General features: G+C 35.5%; 2 protein-coding genes across 2 annotated transcripts; one reads left to right on the top strand and one right to left on the bottom strand.

Annotated features, from left to right (window-relative positions):
• Positions 1-313: 313 nt before the first annotated feature.
• On the bottom strand, positions 314-9,988 carry LOC138324156 (protein canopy homolog 4-like). Its single transcript, XM_069269241.1, is given in 6 exon segments — positions 314-2,599; positions 2,945-3,040; positions 6,382-6,499; positions 6,811-6,923; positions 8,882-8,989; positions 9,796-9,988. Coding segments are annotated over 6 exon segments (609 nt in total). The 5' UTR covers positions 9,914-9,988; the 3' UTR covers positions 314-2,543.
• A 182-nt stretch (positions 9,989-10,170) lies between these two features.
• Positions 10,171-22,653, top strand: LOC138322905 (actin-related protein 2/3 complex subunit 1A-like). The gene is made up of 13 exons (XM_069267122.1): positions 10,171-10,326; positions 11,446-11,529; positions 12,294-12,445; positions 17,884-17,992; positions 18,142-18,259; positions 18,813-18,872; positions 19,374-19,480; positions 19,791-19,893; positions 20,351-20,426; positions 20,881-20,984; positions 21,279-21,365; positions 21,688-21,778; positions 22,025-22,653. The coding sequence occupies exons 2-13, from the start codon at positions 11,463-11,465 to the stop codon at positions 22,061-22,063; spliced, it is 1,113 nt and encodes a 370-aa protein (XP_069123223.1). The 5' UTR covers positions 10,171-10,326; positions 11,446-11,462; the 3' UTR covers positions 22,064-22,653.
• Positions 22,654-23,947: the final 1,294 nt, after the last annotated feature.

The following is a 23,947-nucleotide window of genomic DNA, read 5'->3' as shown; positions in this document are numbered from 1 at the left end:
CACTTATTTGACCCCTGTGACCTTGAATGAAGGTCAAGGTCATTCATTTGGACAAACTTGGTAGCCCTTCATCCCAGCATGCTATAAGTCAAATTTCAGGACTCTAGGTCTTCAAGTTTTGAAGAAGATGTTGTTTAAATGGAAAAGTTGACGGCTGTACCACAGCATAAGCTCACTTGCCCTTCGGGCAGGTGAACTAAAAATAAACAAACAAAAAAGTACATTCCTTGTACTAACCTTTGCTTATATACTACTTAAATAGGAATTACAGTACACATCACTTTGTATACAGAAAGAACAAGTCAAAATCAGATTTAAAAAATAGAAAAATAATTTATTGATATAACGAGCTTTGGATTTTGCAGATTACAGACGAGAATGGATACAGATATGATATAACTGACATAAAACTACATGTATAAAAATGATGAGTTGTGTTCACAGAATTGAGACAGATATAACAGTCTTAAGTACATTTATATGATATCTGAAAGATTAACACCAGGTATGAAAAATTCACAACACATAATGTAACACCCTTAAACAGATATAATGCTACAGTGTAGCATGGAGGCTGAAGTCACTTTCATTTGTAAGTACATACCAACTTTATGGTAAAGATGATCAGGATTATGACTCTAAAACTACTTTTACAACCTATTAATCTACAACTCAGCTAGGATTGAGATAGGAATTAATATAATTAAGATGGAAAATGCCATACAATGAAGCCAGAATACACAGGAATCTTGATTTGACATGGGCCAGTTTTGACAGGTTACACTGTACTACATATACATGTAGTTGATGTTATGTCATGTGGAATGATAATCATGATCAGCATGGCATTCAAATTTTCAAGAACATCACAATACTTTCAGGATATGCATGACTGGAGTGGTACAAATTTGGGCATTTCATTGATTTAGATCAATAATTAATGAATGAGTTAACATATTGTATATTCAACCTTTTATGAAAACTATCAGCCTAATTATAAGCATAAAACTTCAGACACAATGTGCACTCCTTAGAAACAGCAGTATATTCAGCATTTACATGTACATTTGTCCAAAAAAAACCCAACAATTTTATTGGCCTTATAAGAAAACTTTGATAATGATAAACACTGTATAGATGGTTATTTTCGCCAATCAAATTTTTTGCGATTTGATCTGAAATGTGAAAAGCAAATTTTGGCGATCATAGCAATGTGCCATGAAATCGCAAAAGTATCATCTCATCTCCGCCAAAAACACCGGTTACACCATCATCTAAATGTGATACAATCATTATAACATCAATAATATTGATATAGGTCTATATATATGCAATTCATTTTGACAACTTTCAAATAAATCTCGACTCATATGCAAATGCAATAATATTAAGTGTTAGTAAAATGTATATAATGAAATAAAGTAGTCAATTATTACACAGTCCTTGTACACAACAGACATACAGTATACACATGGCAGGAGTTCCCTGGTCCACTCAGCCTGGCAGAATAGAAGCATTTATGAAGCATATATTTTTCTCTAACACACAACACGAAATATTTTAATAATTTTAAAAGTAAAAAATCATTTTGATAATCTTTTTCCACATCAAAACGTAATAAAACAGGGCCTTTTTCGATTATGGGGTTTGACTGGTTGGACCTAGTTGTTCGTTTATGAAAAAGACAGACCTGAAGGTTTTATATTGTTTTCAGACGAGCTTTGACAAAGCCCTCACAGGCCTGTATCATAAACTGCAGGTGCGTCATAATTAATACTTGAAATAATGACTTACAAATGGTCGAACCAGCTGTTCCGAATAAAAGAAAACGGCCCAGGTGAATATTTTTATTTACAGTCAAACCTGCTATAAAGGACACCTCTATATAAAGAACACTTCTCTGTTAAAGACTCATTAACCCCATTTGGTGAAATGTCCATTTGGTGTCCTTTATATACAGCTTTCACTGTATGTTACACATGTAAACCTCCTAATGAAGAAATGATTCATTTTACAACAATGATATAAATCTTAAAAAGGTATATTAATCAAACTTGTGGCCTTGAAATGGAAGCATGCAAGGAGAGTGTAGCAGTTTAGATGTGGTGGAAACCTGAGTCCCGAGACAAAATTTTGCTGATCAGGCTGGAGAGTGATGATGTAACCCAAACTAGAAATTGAACCCGATCTGATAGGAAAGTGGATTACTATTCCACCACCTGACTTTTCAGTTGAAAAAAACTTTAATTGTATTAAAAGGCATACTCTTTCGCATGTGGAAAAGTGGTAAATTTATGGACTTATAACAAAATACCGGTCAGCACACTATAATAATTGTACACTTGAAATCTTAACAAAAAAATCTGTTAAAAATCTTAATTTGAATGTATCTGAGATTCATACACATCTTAGCACATTTATTTGAAATCTAAATAGTTTACTCCCATGCATTTTATGTTGTGTAAAAACATACAAAAAATGTATTATATAAAAGATACGGGCACTTATTGTCCAGGGAATCTGTACCACTTTGTATATAGGTATTAAAGTTCCTGCCTCTTATAGTTAATTCGGCTTCCTCTGTCACCTTTGGAGTTTCCTGCAAAATATTGGGTCATAGAGCCATAATGTAACATTTTTACAGGTATTCAAAAGTAGATACATTACTGTAAACGCGGGTATAATCACAAGTATTTTAATTTACATGTGTAAACATTTCACAATGTTATTATTTTCATGATAAATACACCTGTTAACTTTTTGAAACATATTTTCATTTATGCATAAAATATTATGTGTGGAGGAAATTTTCACTCTAACAATCCTGGCGATGTACCCCACACATAAATTTTACTGCACCACGACACCATGTAGATAACGGTAATGCATAACAAAGTGATTTCCATGTCAAAATGATGATTAATAAAATAGTAATCAATGTTACCTCTTTTCACTTTTTTTATTTTGTAAAGTTCCATATCATCCTCTTCATCCTCATCTAGTTTAGTCGCCTCATAAACAGGAGTTTCATACAGGCATTCTGAAAATACATTATGGTAGAAATAATTGTATAGCTCTAATGAAAAGACTTTGAATGTCCAGAAAAAAAATACCCATCATGAAATTAAGTACATGTATAACAAGAGGCCCATGGGCCTTAATGGTCATCTGACTATTAGTACAATACAACATAGTCGTTTTAAAGATTTTAGCCTATTTGACCTCTGTGACCTTGATTGAAGGTCAAGGTAATTCATTTGAACAAACTTGGTAGCCCTTCATCCCAGCATGCTACATGCTCAATATCAGTACCCTGGGCCTTCTGGTCCTTGAGAAGAAGTCATTTAAAGATTTAAGTCTATTTGCCACCCGTGACAGTCATTCATTTGAACAAACTTTGTAGCCCTTCATCCCAGCATGCTGCATGCCCAATATCAATACCCTTGGCCTTCTGGTTCTTGAGAAGAAGTCATTTAAAGATTTTAGCCTATTTGACCCCTGTGACCGTGAATGAAGGTCAAGGTCATTCATTTGAACAAACTTGGTAGCCCTTCATCCCAGCATGCTACAGGCCCAATATCAGTACCATGTGTCTTCTGGGTCTTGAAAAGAAGTTGTTTAAAGATTTTAGCCTTTTTGATCCCCATGACCTTGAATGAAGATCAAGGCCATTCCTTCGAACGTATATGATAGCCCTTCATCCAAGCATGTCAAAGGCACAGGGACCTGGCACTACTTTTTTAAACTAAACATTATACATATATCATAATATTATAGAATCAAGGGATATGAACGAATTGGGCGGTAGTCGAACGAAAGGAACGGACCTATTTATTTAAAACCGTAAATTTATATTAAATAAATGGGTTTCTAAACAACATTGTGATGGACTATCTTACCTTAAAGAGAAATAATTTATCTTTCCATTGAGTGCTTGATGAACAAAATTGGCCAAGTATTGACGAAGTTATGGCTTAATGAATCGGGAAATTTACGAAAAATATGCTGGGTAGACATTTCCCTGTCCGGTCGAAATGTCGTCTCGGCTCTAATGGGCACCTCAAAAACCAAGCCAAAATCACAAAATCTACTCTTGTGGTGGTAAACAGTATCCATAACTGAGTTCATCCACAATCTCCTTTGGAGGTGTCATGACCCGTACTTTGTAGAAACTCCATTTAAACATCGTGTAGCTCACTTACTTTAACCGTCACCGCCATGTTCATTTGTTTTTCGGAACGCTTCTCGAGTTTACTGACAAGCACAACATAACATAATTTGCATAATGTAGTCACGATATTTAAAGTCGAGAAGCGTTCCGAGAGAAAAATGAACATGGCGGTGACTGTTACAGTAAGTGAGCTACACGATGTTTAAATGGAGTTTCTACAAAGTACGGGTCATGACACCTCCAAAGGAGATTGTGGATGAACTCAGTTATGGATACTGTTTACCACCACAAGAGTAGATTTTGTGATTTTGGCTTGGTTTTTGAGGGTGCCCATTAGAGCCGAGACGACATTTCGACCGACAGGGAAATGTCTACCTAGCATATTTTTCGTAAATTTCCGCGATTCATCAAGCCATAACTTTGTCAATACTTGGCCAATTGTGTTCATCAAGCACTCAATGGAAAGATAAATTATTTCTCTTTAAGGTAAGATATCCATCAATGTTGTATAGAACACATTTATTAAAATAATCACGGTTTTAAAAAAATAGGTCCGTTTTTCTCGACCGCCGAGTTCATACCCTTGATACTATAATATATATATATGTATACTATTGGTTAAAATTTTTTGTGCTAGGTCCCTGTGGTCAAAGGCCCAATATCAGGTCTCTAGGCCTCTTAGTTATTGACAAGAAGTTGTTTAAAGGATTTTAGCCCTTTTGACCCCTGTGACCTTATATGAAGGTCAAGGTCCTTCATTCAAACAAACTTGGTAGCCCTTCATCCCAGCATGCTGTAGGCCCAATATGAGTATCCTGGGCCTTCTGGTTCTTGAGAAGAAGTCATTTAAAGATTTTAGCCTATTTGACCCCCGTGACCTTGAATGAAGATCAAGGTCATTCATTGAAACAAACTTGGTAGCCCTTCATCCAAGCATGCCACAGGTCTAATATCAGGTCTCTAAGCCTCTTATTTATTCACAAGAAGTTGTAAAAAGGATTTTAGCCTATTTGACCCCTGTGACCTTGAATGAAGGTCTAGGTCATTTATTTGAACAAACTTGGTAGCCCTTCATCCCAGCATCCTACAGGCCAAATATCAGTACCCTGGTCATTCAGGTTATTGAGAAGAAGTCGTTTAAAGATTTTAGCCTTTTTGAGCCCTGTGACCTTGAATGAAGGTTAAGGTCATTCATTTGAACAAACTTGGTAGCCCTTCATCCCAGCATGCTACATGCCCAATATCAGTACCCTGGGCCTTCTGGTTCTTGAGAAGAAGTCATTTAAAGATTTTAGCCTATTTGAGCCCTGTGACCTTGAATGAAGGTCAAGGTCATTCATTTGAACAAACTTGGTAGCCCTTCATCCCAGCATGCTACATGCCCAATATCAGTACCCTGGGCCTTCTGGTTCTTGAGAAGAAGTCATTTAAAGATTTTAGCCTTTTTGAGCCCTGTGACCTTGAATGAAGGTTAAGGTAATTCATTTGAACAAACTTGGTAGCCCTTCATCCCAGCATGCTACATGCCCAATATCAGTACCCTGGGCCTTCTGGTTCTTGAGAAGAAGTCATTTAAAGATTTTAGCCTATTTGAGCCCTGTGACCTTGAATGAAGGTCAAGGTCATTCATTTGAACAAACTTGGTAGCCCTTCATCCCATCATGTCACAGGCCCAATATCAGTACCCTGGGTCTTCTGGTTCTTGAGAAGAAGTCATTTAAAGATTTTAGCCTTTTTGATACTTGTGACCTTGAATGAAGGTCAAGGTCATTCATTTGAACAAACTTGGTAGCCCTCCATCCCAGCAACCTACAGGCCAAATATGAGTACCCTGGGCCTTCCGGGTATTGAGAAGAAGTCGTTTGAATGTATACGTACGGCGGACGGCGCACGACGGACGGTGCATGATGACAATAGGTCATCCTGACCCTTCAGGTCAGATGGCCTAAAAATCGTTTTTATGTACACACTTCGTTTAGTTAGTGTAGTTAAACATCCCATTTATAGCAAGTGTCATTTACTGATGTGTTAGGTTTAGAAGGTGGAGAAAAATTGAAGCCAGAGTCCCCTGTAAAAAGTTAATCACACTGCCACTGTAGCCCTTTATACATGTACAGTGCATATATTTTTACTCAGAAGATTATACATACTCTCCAAGGATTCTTCATTTTATGAATTGAAATCCACTTTATCCCACATGGGTTACCAACCTTTGTTTTCCTTTCCAAGCACCACCTTTGCACACAGGTAGTCCATGACCTCTTGGTCTTGTTTGTGGAAATACCAGTCTTCTATATCTTCCTCATGTTCCTCCACCATCTTGAAACACTGCAAGCAACCAAACCAACCAACCACAGATAATCTTATATAATCACAATGAATGACTGTCTTTAATGAACCAATTAGAGGTGGTCTTACTGGGAAAATACTAACAATCAGAGGTTGTTTCTCATAACCAATCAGCGGTTATCTTTTAATCACTAATCAGAGATTGTCTTATAATCACCAATCAGAAATTGTTAGAATAAATTTACATTTTAATTACACAAAATCACTGCTCATGGATGTTTGTTGATAACTTCTTTTCTTTGTTGATAACAGACAATCAAAGAAGGCTTTCCTACAAGTTTCAGACTTACTTTCCTATGCATATCTGTAACCTCAGCTGAAGGCGTATCCCACAATTCTTCGGGGATCCCAAGATCTACTTTGACTCCCTTGTCTCTGGAAAGGGAAACATTGACAACATAAAATATAGAACAAATTTACATAACTGCCAACTATTTTTTGTAAAGACAACATTGTTATCTGTTTAGTGGTTTTTAGAGCTACAATATTGCACCTACATAAAACAGTCATAAAGATAAGCATTACTAAGGAAAGTGTGATTTCAATGGTGTCCCATCAACTTCATCAGTCTTAAATCATGATCAGTAAAAACCAAGTCCAGATGTGCAATCATATCTGTAATTCCATGTGCTGTCCATGATGAGGGATCGCAGTGGCAAAGTGGTTAAAGTCCGCATTTTACTACCCTACATTTACTAAATCGTATTACTTCAAACTCACAAAATTTGAATCCCATGTTGTGTATTAGTTGCACCTATACTGGCTGAAGTGTCACCTTCACTTATACATAATGATACACACTAAACCATGTTGTGTGTATTATTTACACCTATAACCTAGAAGTGTCACCCTCACCTAGCTATGTAGTGAATATCACTTACACTAAACCATGTTGTGTATCATTTACACCTATAACCTAGAAGTGTCACCCTCACCTAGCTATGTAGTGAATATCACTTACACTAAACCATGTTGTGTATTATTTACACCTATAACCTAGAAGTGTCACCTTCACCTAGCTATGTAGTGAATATCACTTACACTAAACCATGTTGTGTATCATTTACACCTATAACCTAGAAGTGTCACCTTCACCTAGCTATGTAGTGAATATCACTTACACTAAACCATGTTGTGTATCATTTACACCTATAACCTAGAAGTGTCACCCTCACCTAGCTATGTAGTGAATATCACTTACACTAAACCATGTTGTGTATTATTTACACCTATAACCTAGAAGTGTCACCTTCACCTAGCTATGTAGTGAATATCACTTACACTAAACCATGTTGTGTATTATTTACACCTATAACCTAGAAGTGTCACTTACCTCACCTATAACCTGAAGTGTCACCTATATGTAGTGAATATCACTTACACTAAACCATGTTGTGTATCATTTACACCTATAACCTAGAAGTGTCACCTTCACCTAGCTATGTAGTGAATATCACTTACACTAAACCATGTTGTGTATCATTTACACCTATAACCTAGAAGTGTCACCCTCACCTAGCTATGTAGTGAATATCACTTACACTAAACCATGTTGTGTATTATTTACACCTATAACCTAGAAGTGTCACCCTCACCTAGCTATGTAGTGAATATCACTTACACTAAACCATGTTGTGTATTATTTACACCTATAACCTAGAAGTGTCACCCTCACCTAGCTATGTAGTGAATATCACTTACACTAAACCATGTTGTGTATCATTTACACCTATAACCTAGAAGTGTCACCTTCACCTAGCTATGTAGTGAATATCACTTACACTAAACCATGTTGTGTATCATTTACACCTATAACCTAGAAGTGTCACCTTCACCTAGCTATGTAGTGAATATCACTTACACTAAACCATGTTGTGTATTATTTACACCTATAACCTAGAAGTGTCACCCTCACCTAGCTATGTAGTGAATATCACTTACACTAAACCATGTTGTGTATTATTTACACCTATAACCTAGAAGTGTCACCTTCACCTAGCTATGTAGTGAATATAGTTTCACTTTACTTTTGTCATGTCTGCAAAAGAACCCTTCTTTTCCTTGCTGTGAATTTGTACTTCAGTAGCTTGTCACATATGTGGGGGGCTCTTGGAGAGCACTCAATTTATTCATCTTGTAATGTCAAGGTCAGTCAAATGTAATAATGTTCTTACGGAAAGTTTACATCACCTGATACAGAGTTTATCATATATCATCAAATTCTTGACAACAAGACATATCATGTTATCAAGCTAAAAATGGAAAATTATACCATGGTTGAAACACATTTTTACCAGCATATTGCAGCAAAAGAAACATGTATAATGAAGTATTGTTACTTACGATTTCTGATATTTCAACCCTCTTTTTCTTTCGTTGTCAAAGAGCTATGACCTGTTTCTAACACTTTTTTGATTTCCCTGTTTCCTCCAATCTAGCTCTTAAGTCATGTGGCCAAATATTTACAGACTGTTGGAAAAATATTTAACATAAAAATATAATTTAATACTATGATATCACACACATAGTTAAGATGTTTTAAATGTATTTAAATAACATATACATGTAGAAGAAAAGGGGGGAAAAAAAAACCCGATTCCTGTTGAGTGCTCAACCAGGAATCCAGTGTGATGCACTATCTTAATCTCTGAACCATGTATAAACTACACCAGCCCGCTCCTTAATTTTTACCAGGAATCCAGTGTGATACACTATCCAAATCTCTGTTACCGTGTATAAACCACACCGGCCCGCTCCTTTTACGTATGTAATTGATGAGGAATGATATTATCTTCAATTCCTGCAACATTTTTTTCTCATATGAATAATTCCATAGTTTTCCTTAATTTTATGAATAATGTTTTTTGATAAACATAATTTAATTTTACTTTAATGTACAGTACCGGTATTCTTCCATGATTAATATAAGCTTTAATTTTCAAACAATTGCACCATAGGGGGGGGGGGGGGGGAACTGAGTATTAGTTGCAGTTTATACTTTATAAAAAAATATATATATTCATACTAAGATCTACATTATCATAAATTGTAACCGTTAAACATGTAAATGTGTATATGCTATAATCATTGTAATTATAAATACCTTGTGTATTACCTATTGCATTCCATAGACTTAAAACAACTAAAGGATGATCTATGGTACCTGTGAATATAGATTTCTATCTAATTTCTCGTGTACCTGTGTGTTGCACTACAACTTATCATTACAAGGAAACAAACTAACTTATTTTATGAAACCGTTTAAGTCAGCATACCTTCACATGAAGTTGCTTTTTTGACTGGGTCTTCATCACTTTCGTCAGCTGTCACCGAAACGGTATTCAGAGATACCAACCATAGACACAGCAGAGTAAAAACTCGAATGTTGTGCATCTTGACAGCTAATATGTACAGCTAATCCACATGGCAGGGTGTATCTAGGAAGTTCACTCTGACCCCTGACCTTGCTGAACCCTACCGACATGATGCACTCGTATTCGTAATAACAATACTTTGTAAATATGATAAGAATTAATATATCTCATTTTAAATATAAATTAACGTAATGTAGGATTAAAACATTAACAGATTTATTATGAAGGAATATCGTTAAGAATTAGTTATTTTTTTACTCAAAATTCGGAGGAGATTTCCTAAATGTATACGAAGTCATCACATCATATACCGGGCGTGTTGCTTCCGCATTGGTTCTCGAAGATAATAACTTGTTGGGAGGAGATAGATTCGTGTCGACTGGCCAGAGTCCACGAATAGGAATACAGGAATACAAATTAACCTGGTTTCGGGTAAATTGATTATATATATCTGATTAATATGGATACTTATGTTTTAGCAAAGAATAGAATCCGTACAAACACAAAACATGATATGTTGTGAATGAATCATCGTAACGTTACTGACAGTAAAGGTAGCACTGTGTGTCAATCCAGGAAATAAATCAAAGTATATTTCCGTGTTAAAAACTGTGTATGTAGCCTTTGCTTTCTCCTTAGTATATTATCATTTTGTATCCTACTCATAGATTTATACGGTTATATCAATCTGTGTTGAAAAGATTGCATAGAAGTGACCTTTGGGCTGTGGCCTCGGAATCAGATGAATTATTTGTACTAAAATTCTATCTAGGTCTGTTAAATAATATTAATCACAACAGTTTCATAGTAGGCCTATTAAAATTGTTACTACCCCCTACCAATTTTGCCCCCTCTGGGTTTCTTCTGGACCAATAAAAAGGTAAAATCCTATCAATAGACACAATTTTGGCTGAAAAATTTGATTTCAGGGTGTAAGTAACATTACTCGGTAAATACTCGGCCATGCCCCACAGGTATCGCTGTTAACCCCTAGAAACTCAAGGACGAGTTCTGTCCTTGAGGGAGGAGTATGTGGTGAATACTAGCCACAATAAACCGCTCGGCTAGAGAGAACTTCTCTTTTAGCTCGATCGGTTGAGCGTCAGACTAGTAGCGATATATCCCAGAGGTCCCAACTTCCAATCCTGGCAGTGGCAGTGATTATGTTTGTATCAATTCATGTGCTCTGTTACATTGTGCCAATGTGACAAATCCCAAGTGTTAACATATTTGTTATAACTGGCTCGTGAAGTGTGCTCATTAACGCAAAATATAACGTTAACTCAGTTGTATGAGTTTAAAATATACACAAATGTATAAATATTTACAAACATGTACAAAATGTAACATTCTTTAATGGTAGAGATCTGTAACTGGAGCAGAGAAAATGAAACAACCAGATCAGCTAGGGTTTGAACTAGGGGTCACCTCCAAATAAATATATACATGTGCTAGCCAATTCTAGATCTACTGATCACAATTAAGCTTCCCAGACTTTTTCTTTACTACTTTAACTACTATGAAAAATAACATGGATAATATCGTTTGAAGCAGAGAGCTTTGTGAAGATGCCTGAGACGTTCAGCTTCGGTATAGATCCAGTAACTACTCATTCCTGGAACAGCAGTCATTCAGGTATGGAAAGTTTAAAAAGTATTCACAAATGTACAAGATGCATTTAGGTTCATGTATGGAAAGTTGCAATTCACAATTTTACATTACAGCAGTTTCAAGATCCCAAAACGACAATGTGAAAGTAAAATTTACCGTCTATTAGAGCCACCTTCTGGTGATTATATATATATGATATCACAAAATTCATATCAAAAGATGATGTCACGATCACCGGAATGTAGGACTAATCAACAGTAAATTGTACTTTACCCACATCGTTTTGGGATCTTGTATTGTATGAGCCTGTTGTATCTTTGGATTTAGATATTTCTGTTACAAAATATTTCATTTGTTTTAATGTCTCCTTGATGTTTCTAACCAATGAGTAACATGTCAAGCCTATATAAGCACTTTCCTAACAATTTAGGCTGAGTAAAACAGTACTGAAATGTAACTGTAAGATAATAAGATAGATGATAAAATGAAGTTTCATGGGCTAGATATTATGGCATTTTATGTCAGTCTTGATGGAAACTGCATGGTTGGTAGACGACACGTGCAATATATAGTTCCAGTGGAAATACATGTGATACATCTTCTTTGAAGCTTTGTCGTAGTATAAGTGTAAGTACTGAAACAAAGGGAAGTAATTGTGATAGAATAAGAATGTATTCTTATTGTTCAGATGCAGTTCAGATCAATATTTTTTTGTTAAAAACAGATTGATGTTTAATGGAGTGACATGAACCCATTTTTTTATATAATTTTTCTCTGTGCTCTTGTAGAGGTAGCTGTTTCCCTCAACAACCATGAGGTGAAGGTTTATAAGAAGACTGGCATGACCTACAACAATACCGCAACACTGAGTGAGCATGGACAGAGAGTGACCAGTATTGATTGGGCACCCAAAAGTAACAACATCGTCACCTGTGGGGCTGTAAGTTAAAATAAAGTAACAACATTGTCACCTGTGGGGCTGTAAGTTAAATAAAGTAACAACATCGTCACCTGTGGGGCTGTAAGTTAAATAAAGTAACAACATCGTCACCTGTGGGGCTGTTAGTTAAATAAAGTAACAACATCTGTCACCTGTGGGGCTGTAAGTTAAATAAAGTAACAACATCGTCACCTGTGGGACTGTAAGTTAAATAAGTAACAACATCGTCACCTGTGGGCTGTAAGTAAATAAAGTAACAACATCTCACCTGTGGGACTGTAAGTTAAATAAAGTAACAACATCGTCACCTTGTGGGGCTGTTAGTAAAATAAAGTAACAACATTGTCACCTGTGGGACTGTTAGTTAAATAAAGTAACAACAATCGTCACCTGTGGGGCTGTAAGTTAAATAAAGTAACAACATCATCACCTGTGGGACTGCAAGTTAAATAAAGTAACAACATCATCACCTGTGGGACTGTAAGTTAAATAAAGTAACAACATCATCACCTGTGGGACTGTAAGTTAAATAAAGTAACAACATCGTCACCTGTGGGACTGTAAGTTAAATAAAGTAACAACATTGTCACCTGTGGGACTGTAAGTTAAATAAAGTAACAACATTGTCACCTGTGGGGCTGTAAGTTAAATAAAGTAACAACATCATCACCTGTGGGACTGTAAGTTAAATAAAGTAACAACATCGTCACCTGTGGGGACTGTAAGTTAAATAAAGTAACAACATTGTCACCTGTGGGGCTGTAAGTTAAATAAAGTAACAACATCATCACCTGTGGGGCTGTAAGTTAAATAAAGAACAACATAAAGTAACAACATGTCACCTGTGGGACTGTAAGTTAAATAAAGTAACAACATTGTCACCTGTGGGACTGTAAGTTAAATAAAGTAACAACATTGTCACCTGTGGGGCTGTAAGTTAAATAAAGTAACAACATCATCACCTGTGGGGCTGTAAGTTAAATAAAGTAACAACATCGTCACCTGTGGGACTGTAAGTTAAATAAAGTAACAACATCATCACCTGTGGGGCTGTAAGTTAAAATAAAGTAACAACATTGTCACCTGTGGGGACTGTAAGTTAAATAAAGTAACAACATCATCACCTGTGGGACTGTAAGTTAAATAAAGTAACAACATCATCACCTGTGGGGCTGTAAGTTAAATAAAGTAACAACATCATCACCTGTGGGGCTGTAAGTTAAATAAAGTAACAACATCATCACCTGTGGGGCTGTAAGTTAAGTAAAGTAACAACATTGTCACCTGTGGGGCTGTAAGTTAAATAAAGTAACAACATCGTCACCTGTGGGGCTGTAAGTTAAATAAAGTAACAACATTGTCACCTGTGGGACTGTAAGTTAAATAAAGTAACAACATCTCACCTGTGGGACTGTAAGTTAAATAAAGTAACAACATCATCACCTGTGGGGCTGTAGTTAAATAAAGTAACAACATCATCACCTGTGGGGCTGTAAGTTAAATAAAGTAACAACATCATCACCTGTGGGGCTGTAAGTTAAATAAAGTAACAACATCGTCACCTGTGGGACTGTAAGTTAAATAAAGTAACAACATCATCACCTGTGGGACTGTAAGTTAAATAAAGTAACAACATCATCACCCTGTGGGGCTGTAAGTTAAATAAAGTAACAACATCATCACCTGTGGGGCTGTAAGTTAAAATAAAGTAACAACATCATCACCTGTGGGGCTGTAAGTTAAATAAAGTAACAACATCATCACCTGTGGGGCTGTAAGTTAATAAAGTAACAACAATGTCACCTGTGGGACTGTAAGTTAAATAAAGTAACAACATCGTCACCTGTGGGACTGTAAAGTTAAATAAAGTAACAACATCATCACCTGTGGGGCTGTAAGTTAAATAAAGTAACAACATCGTCACCTGTGGGACTGTAAGTTAAATAAAGTAACAACATCATCACCTGTGGGACTGTAAGTTAAATAAAGTAACAACATTGTCACCTGTGGGGCTGTAAGTTAAATAAAGTAACAACATCATCACCTGTGGGGCTGTAAGTTAAATAAAGTAACAACAATTGTCACCTGTGGGGACTGTAAGTTAAATAAAGTAACAACATCATCACCTGTGGGGCTGTAAGTTAAATAAAGTAACAACATCATCACATGTGGGACTGTAAGTTAAATAAAGTAACAACATCATCACCTGTGGGACTGTAAGTAACAACATAACCTGTGGGGCTGTAAGTTAAATAAAGTAACAACATCGTCCACCTGTGGGGCTGTAAGTTAAATAAAGTAACAACATCATCACCTGTGGGACTGTAAGTTAAATAAAGTAACAACATCATCACCTGTGGGGCTGTAAGTTAAATAAAGTAACAACATCATCACCTGTGGGGCTGTAAGTTAAATAAAGTAACAACATCATCACCTGTGGGGCTGTAAGTTAAATAAAGTAACAACATTGTCACCTGTGGGACTGTAAGTTAAATAAAGTAACAACATCGTCACCTGTGGGGCTGTAAGTTAAATAAAGTAACAACATTGTCACCTGTGGGACTGTAAGTTAAATAAAGTAACAACATTGTCACCTGTGGGGCTGTTAGTAAAATAAAGTAACAACATCATCACCTGTGGGGCTGTAAGTTAAATAAAGTAACAACATCATCACCTGTGGGGCTGTAAGTTAAATAAAGTAACAACATCATCACCTGTGGGACTGTAAGTTAAATAAAGTAACAACATCATCACCTGTGGGACTGTAAGTTAAATAAAGTAACAACATCATCACCTGTGGGACTGTAAGTTAAATAAAGTAACAACATCATCACCTGTGGGGCTGTAAGTTAAATAAAGTAACAACATCATCACCTGTGGGGCTGTAAGTTAAATAAAGTAACAACATCATCACCTGTGGGGCTGTAAGTTAAATAAAGTAACAACATCATCACCTGTGGGGCTGTAAGTTAAATAAAGTAACAACATCATCACCTGTGGGGCTGTAAGTTAAATAAAGTAACAACATCGTCACCTGTGGGACTGTAAGTTAAATAAAGTAACAACATCATCACCTGTGGGACTGTAAGTTAAATAAAGTAACAACATCATCACCTGTGGGGCTGTAAGTTAAATAAAGTAACAACATCATCACCTGTGGGCTGTAAGTTAAATAAAGTAACAACATCATCACCTGTGGGGCTGTAAGTTAAATAAAGTAACAACATCATCACCTGTGGGCTGTAAGTTAAATAAAGTAACAACATCATCACCTGTGGGCTGTAAGTTAAATAAAGTAACAACATCATCACCTGTGGGGCTGTAAGTTAAATAAAGTAACAACATCATCACCTGTGGGACTGTAAGTTAAATAAAGTAACAACATCATCACCTGTGGGACTGTAAGTTAAATAAAGTAACAACATCATCACCTGTGGGGCTGTAAGTTAAATAAAGTAACAACATCATCACCTGTGGGCTGTAAGTTAAATAAAGTAACAACATCATCACCTGTGGGACTGTAAGTTAAATAAAGTAACAACATCATCACCTGTGGGGCTGTTAGTAAAATAAAGTAACAACATCATCACCTGTGGGGCTGTTAGTTAAATAAAGTAACAACATTGTCACCTGTGGGACTGTAAGTTAAATAAAGTAACAACATCATCACCTGTGGGACTGTAAGTTAAATAAAGTAACAACATCATCACCTGTGGGACTGTAAGTTAAATAAAGTAACAACATCATCACCTGTGGGACTGTAAGTTAAATAAAGTAACAACATGTCCCTGTGGACTGTATAAATAAAGTAACACATTCACCTGTGGGGCTGTAAGTTAAATAAAGTAACAACATCATCACCTGTGGGGCTGTAAGTTAAATAAAGTAACAACATCGTCACCTGTGGGGCTGTAAGTTAAATAAAGTAACAACATTGTCACCTGTGGGACTGTAAGTTAAATAAAGTAACAACAATGTCACCTGTGGGACTGTAAGTTAAATAAAGTAACAACATCATCACCTGTGGGGCTGTAAGTTAAATAAAGTAACAACATCATCACCTGTGGGGCTGTAAGTTAAATAAAGTAACAACATCATCACCTGTGGGGCTGTAAGTTAAATAAAGTAACAACATTGTCACCTGTGGGACTGTAAGTTAAATAAAGTAACAACATCGTCACCTGTGGGGCTGTAAGTTAAATAAAGTAACAACATTGTCACCTGTGGGACTGTAAGTTAAATAAAGTAACAACAATGTCACCTGTGGGACTGTAAGTTAAATAAAGTAACAACATCATCACCTGTGGGGCTGTAAGTTAAATAAAGTAACAACATCATCACCTGTGGGGCTGTAAGTTAAATAAAGTAACAACATCATCACCTGTGGGGCTGTAAGTTAAATAAAGTAACAACATCGTCACCTGTGGGGCTGTAAGATAGTTAAATAAAGTAACAACATCATCACCTGTGGGACTGTAAGTTAAATAAAGTAACAACATCATCACCTGTGGGGCTGTAAGTTAAATAAAGTAACAACATCATCACCTGTGGGGCTGTAAGTTAAATAAAGTAACAACATCATCACCTGTGGGGCTGTAAGTTAAATAAAGTAACAACATCATCACCTGTGGGGCTGTAAGTTAAATAAAGTAACAACAATGTCACCTGTGGGACTGTAAGTTAAATAAAGTAACAACATCGTCACCTGTGGGACTGTAAGTTAAATAAAGTAACAACATCATCACCTGTGGGGCTGTAAGTTAAATAAAGTAACAACATCGTCACCTGTGGGGCTGTAAGTTAAATAAAGTAACAACATCATCACCTGTGGGACTGTAAGTTAAATAAAGTAACAACATCGTCACCTGTGGGGCTGTTAGTAAAATAAAGTAACAACATCATCACCTGGCTGGCTGTAAGTTAAATCAAGTAACAACATTGTCACTTGTGGGCTGTAAGTTAACTCACATGAAAGTTTTTTAGCCTGATATAGAGTGATGGCCCCTTGTTCATTGTGATTTTTCTTTGGGTTGAGTAAAGCATGTCTTAACATACATGAGAAAGAAGGCTAAAAAATGTTTATTAAATACACATATAACATAATTGGTCTTTTCTTGGGATGAAATATTTTCTAATACCATATTTCACTGCAAATAAGCCCCCCCTTTCAGAGAAAAATAAAGGTCAAAAGTGGTGGGGTTCTTATATGCTGACAACCTGCCTGATATCATTGATCAATGAGGTTGCTATCTGGAATTTTTTAGTGTCCTGTCATTGTAATAGCAAGAGGTTCAAGTATTGAAATTTTTCGGTTATAATGCATTCACTGTAGGTAGGTTCACTTACCTCCCCTTGAGTTTGGTTGAAAGAAGGGAACATTAGATACTGTTTGTATCCTCTTTAATTCTGATAAGGCATTATATGTTTGTATACTACAGGACAGGAATGCCTATGTTTGGACTCTACAAGATGATGGAAAATGGAAGCCTGTTCTGGTAATCCTGAGAATCAACCGAGCAGCTACCTGTGTACGCTGGTCACCTGACGGTAAGATGTTTTCTAATTTTGGAACTTACCTAGACATCCTTAATTAATTATCTATTTATCCCTGAAAATTATTTCTTGAGTAAGTGAAAAAATGTTTCCTTTAAATTTCTTTTCATACTTAATTGTTTTATACCTGTTTCTTGTTACAGAGAACAAATTCGCTGTAGGAAGTGGGGCCCGGATCATATCCATCTGCTACTTTGAAGAAGATAATAAGTGGTGGGTCAGCAAGCACATCAAGAAGCCAATCAGATCAACTGTTACATGGTAAGTCAGATTTGCCAATTAAATGAACTGTTACATGGCAACTCAGATTTGCCAATCAAATTAACTATTACATAATAATTCAAATTTACCAGATTAACTGTAACTTGGTGAGTCAGCTTGGATAATTGTAAACCTGGATCATTGTGACATAGTTTAGTCAGTTAATATTCCTGTTTTTTACAACATTAATATATTGTTGTGAATGATTTATAAGAATCAGGGATCACTGACTCTCGATCATATCTAACATATTGATCACATGCAATATCTGTAGATTAAGGTTTTATAGCTACAGTCAAGCCTCGATGTATCGAAGTTCAAGGGGCCGACAGAAAAACTTTGAAACATTGAGACTTCCAATTATTCATAATTGGAGTTAAACAGAGTTTTTTTTTACCATGACCAACTGTGGTAGTTGTGTACATGTCGTCTCCGTAAACTTTATAATCATTGTATTTACCACAAAAAAAAACCCAAAAAACCAAATTCGAATCATTTAGGTTTGACTCTATATGAACATTGCATTGTATTCATATGACATTTTTGTCCATAGCCTTGACTGGCATCCCAACAACATTCTGTTGGCAGCAGGCTCCACAGATTTTAAGGCCAGGTAAGAGAGAAAGATTATATTCAAAAAAGAAATAAAAAATTACTACTGTATCAAGACAATTATGTAAAAGTTTCAATGGTACTAAATCACTCAAAAAATTATATTTTATACAGGTTATTCAACATAATGGAAAATTATTGATGAAGAAGGATATCAATATATTATAATTCTACCATTACAGAAAATTGATTAGGTTTACTACATTGATTTATTTTGACTAATCATGACCAAGGTCACATTGAATTAAACTTACAGGTGTCTTTATCAACTGTAGAAACTTATGTAATGAAAATTTCACCCATTAGTGATAAAATGGTAACTTTGCCTTCTTCATGTGTCCAGGACCGAGAAATATTAAAAGGCAAAATGACGATTGTTTTCTAAATTTAGGGGAAGGAATTGAATTTATGATTTATGAATAGAATTTAAAGATTGTGAGATTAGATAAACTTAGATCAACATGCATGCAAATAATTCTACTACCTTTTTGTATTGTTTTAGAGTTTTCTCTGGCTATATTAAGGATGTAGAGAAGAAACCGTCTGCCACTAACTGGGGCTCCAAGATGAATCTTGGAAATCTCATGTGCGAGTACTCCAATGGTGGAGGTAAGATTTTGAGTACTTTGGGAAATGATTTCGCATACATACATTTACAAAAATTTGTGTCTTTGTTATTTATTACTTTTTTACATATTTGCAAGTAAATAAATTCATGATCAAGGGTTTATACTGACATTAGTGCATTAATGTACAATTATTTACATGAAATTTGAATTCGCATTTGAGCTCTCAATCAAAATTACACAAAAATTTATATGTGGTAAAAATATAGTGGTTTATAGTATTCAATAGCTTATTGTACGATTATTGACCAGTTAAAGATTATAGAACTTTATTATATGATTATTTCTTCCAGGTGGATGGGTCCACAGTGTGTCTTTCTCCCCCAGTGGAGAAAAACTGGCCTGGGTTGGACATGATGCTAGTGTGTCTGTTGCCATGGCAGGAAGTGGGGACCAGTGAGTATGATTTACAGTCAAACTTTGGTGGGACCATGATCAAATTGATCCCAATATTTTTCAAAGTTCAGTTTATCTTAAGTTATACTTTTTAAATAGAGACTTTGAGTCATACAAGTTAATTGAATTAGTGATATTTAAAAAAAAATAAAGTAATATAATAGAATCGAGTCCTGTTATTCTTTCATGGAAATTATGCTTTCATATAATAAATGTACAACATTCTATAGAAACTGCTTTTTTTGTTTTGTGTATTGATTTATCATTGGTTTTACTTGTAACATAAAGACTGTTGGGTATTAGACTAGTTTGGTTGTACTCTGGTGAATTTTGCTTATGAACAAATTACTAGTGAACTATTTTGTACACTGCTTACATTCTCCTTCTTTAAAAAAACCCATGAAATTGTAGATTTGTTTAAAGACTTACTGAGGTTTTCTCTATTCCATGTTTCTAGAATCGCTGTAGTGAAGGGGAATTTCCTGCCTTTCATGAGTCTGACCTGGGTCACAGAGAACAGCATGGTCTGCGTAGTGAGTATTTATCTTACTTTTCTATGTCCCTGGCGTTAATTTGGAAAGGAGGATATATAGTGTTAACCATATTCATGTCCATCACATCATGTTCCGTATTTGTATATAACAGAGTTATCTGCCCTTGCAAATAGGTATTGATTGTGATATCATGTAACTGCGAGCATAACATTATAATTTTCCAAGAAAATGTCATGAGTTTCACTCACAAAATAATGATATCATAATGGATACCTACCCATTAGTGAGGTAGCTCTGCAATATGAATTTCAAATAGAGGCTTGCAATTGGTAAACTGATATTGATGGTGGTATTTGACATAAGAATTTCATTGTTGTAGTTGTGGTTTCTTATGATAGGCTGTTACATTAGCATTTTCTGCATGACATAACATAGTATTTCTCTCGTCTCAGTATCTTTTACATATATGTGTACATGTTATATCTGTCTTCAGGGATATGACTGCTGTCCGAAACTGTTCAGTCACAGTGACGATGGACAAGTGACCTTCATTACTGACCTTGACATTCCACAGGAGAAGGACCAAATGACAATGAGGTAGGAGATACAGTTATATTTGGTTGTAGTTTAACATATTTGATTAACAGACATTGCTAGACATTACAAGCCATAGTTGTGTTTTAAGTTTGACACTCCATGAATGTAACAGAAAATAATTCTGAAAAGTTGAAAATGTTAAAAGTTTGCTGTACATCACATAAAATTGGCTTCGAAGATTTTCATTGAAACAGATATACCATAGATATGATGGAGAGTGATATCCGTTGTAGCTGGTTACAATAAAGATACAAACGTTTAAGTGATAACACATGTCCTGTGTATTATTTTCAGTGCTATGAATCGTTTCCGTCAGATGGATAAGACAGGAACAGCAGACAGTACTGGGGAAGTGAAGACCAAACATCAGAACACTATTACGTATGCACTCTATCATCTAAACTCCCCTCATATCTACACATTTAAAGTTGCCAGGCTCTGGTTTTTCTCCATGTACTGAGGGTGCTTTCTTCCACCTCCCCTGGCATGTACTTGAAAATTAAATTATCCTGGCTGATAAGGAAGGAAGCAAGGAAGTTTAATATAACGAACCAAGCCAAATATTACCCTTGGCCACTATTTCAACATCTTGTATCCCTTTACATAAACATTTACAGTACTACTTATTGGTTCTTTATCCTTATGAAGCCACTTGTCATACCTTGTAGGATAGCCTTACCTGATTTCCATTTTACCTTTCCAGCAAAGTGTCTGTGTTTGCCGGAACAAAGGCAGACTGTACTAAATTCTCTACCTCTGGGGCAGATGGTCAGCTCATCATTTGGGACTTTAAAGTAAGTTACTTAATATTTCAAAAATTGATCATAGATTAACAGTATGAATAAATAAATTTCTTATGAAAGGAAAGTGAATTTTGATAATAACAGATTATCTAACGTTACAAAGTACATTGTAGATTGATTTTGATGCTTTCTGATGAATTAACGAGGTGTTTTGTTTGATAAATAAAGGAAATATAATATATCTAAGCCAACTGCTTAGGATGTTTGCGAATGGTTACATTTGGTTTAATGTTTCAGTCCCTTGAGAAGAGTATCTCTGGCCTGAAGATCGCCTAGACATCTAAATACCACAAGTCTTTCATCAGGATGTGTACCATTATCTACTCAAATCTCCACCATCATAAACAGTATAGGAGACACCAGTATAAACAGACAGTACACCATTAACACCTATGCAATTCTGCATGTTTACATCAAGTCTTGTATACATGGACTGTATAGACAGTATGTCTAAAAGGGACAGTGATGATCAGGCTCCGATTTCTCGAATCAAAAGTGCAGACTTAAGTCAAAACTTAAGTTTTTCTCCTTGTGTAACTTATATGAAAACTCTTGACTTAAGTCAGTTTGGATCTAAAGTTTGTTTCGAGAAATCGGGGCCAGATATCCACAGCAGACAAGTCCCTGTGTGTTATCTTAAGACGTAATTAAGCATGTATCATATTCAATTGTTTTACTTATTTAACATGCTGATGTCATATTGATACCATGGTAACTGAAATTCCACATGCCATTCCATGTTTTGTCTGCCTAACATCAGTTATACATAATATGTGACACATAATCATGATATGTCTCTGTAATGTCTATTTAAGATTTGTATTTGCTGAAATAATTTCTACAATGAATAAAATGTTTCATTTTGATTTTTTTTTTTTTTTTTTTTTTTGTTAATATTTGCTATTTGGTATATTGTATACAGTGGAACTTGGTTGATACAAACTCGGATAATTCGACAACCCGGCTTAATACGAAGTACTTCGCCGGTCCCAGCAGAATTCTCTCTTTATCTTTGTTTAAAGAACTAGGATAATTCGAATTCCGAAAACTCGAAGAACTCGGATAATACGTAGTAAATTTTAGGTCCGAATGACAAAAATCATACATAAAATGTTCTAATAACTCGAAATGAGATTTTTTGGACAACGAGATCGCTGAAAATGCCAATATCTTTTTTATAAAACTGCCTTAGAACACCATTTCAAAATATATATCTTGGTTTTATTGTTATAATTTTGCAACTGCCATCGGCAATTTTGACATCTCCCTTGTTCACATCGTTTAAGGACATGGAACTAGTCTATATATACCAAGTAAAAAGATCGTCAGTAGACATAAGAACTCCCTAAATTCGAGCACTCGTATAACTCGAAGTTTTATCTTGGTCCCTTCGAGTTCGTATTAACCGAGTTCCATCGAATGTGCGATAATATGATTGATAGTGACAGCTTATATTTGAAGATAGATCTAACAAACATAACGTTAAGACTGGTTAGTCAGCGTGCAACTTACGAGTATTATTTCACCCAAAATTACCAGATTGTTAACGTCCCCATTTGTGTGATGGGGAAATTTATCATAATATATTTTACTGCAGGAAATCATTAAATTAACACCCTACATGTAGTGTTGGCTCAGGGCCAACTCTATTTGCGCTTTTCAAAAGAACTTCCAGCTTGTAAATGGAAGAGCTTCCAGAAGCAGAACAGCTACAAATTAAATTGAGTGATCAGATGTACAAAATGTATTCCAGAGGTGAGGCAATCAAATTACTAGACTCCAATATTGCTTTTCATGGTCAAAGGTCAAGGTCACTGTTACTAAGGCCGTTTTCCTTCATACAGATGGAAACAGGTTGGACCATATGTAAAAGTAATTATTTCAGGTGTAAATCCATATGAACCTGCAGACTTTGATACAGGCCTATGTCAAGGTTCTTCTGAAAACAATATAAAATCACCAGAACTGTTATTAAATCATAAACGAACATCTAGGTCCAACCAGACAAATGTATAAACGAAAACAACCTAAAACTATATATATTGTATAGACGAGATTGTTTTTGAGAATTTTCATTATGGTTCTTTTAAAAACATCCTACTGAGCTCTTCAAAGATCTGTATTACAAAGATAGCACTCCGTCTCATCAAGACCCACACA

Source organism: Argopecten irradians, chromosome 5 (assembly GCF_041381155.1).
Source record: "Argopecten irradians isolate NY chromosome 5, Ai_NY, whole genome shotgun sequence".
Classification (NCBI taxonomy): Eukaryota; Metazoa; Mollusca; class Bivalvia; order Pectinida; family Pectinidae; genus Argopecten; species Argopecten irradians.
Note: the sequence above shows the minus strand (reverse complement) of the source record. Positions and strands in the feature narration are given on the sequence as shown.

Excerpts from the sequence above, each read along its gene's own strand:
- LOC138322905 (XM_069267122.1), top strand. The coding sequence starts at position 11,463 with ATGCCTGAGACGTTCAGCTTCGGTATAGATCCAGTAACTACTCATTCC. Across the intron at positions 11,530-12,293 it reads CTGGAACAGCAGTCATTCAG|AGGTAGCTGTTTCCCTCAAC; the intron begins GTATGGAAAGTT and ends GTGCTCTTGTAG. Across the intron at positions 17,993-18,141 it reads TGTACGCTGGTCACCTGACG|AGAACAAATTCGCTGTAGGA; the intron begins GTAAGATGTTTT and ends TTCTTGTTACAG.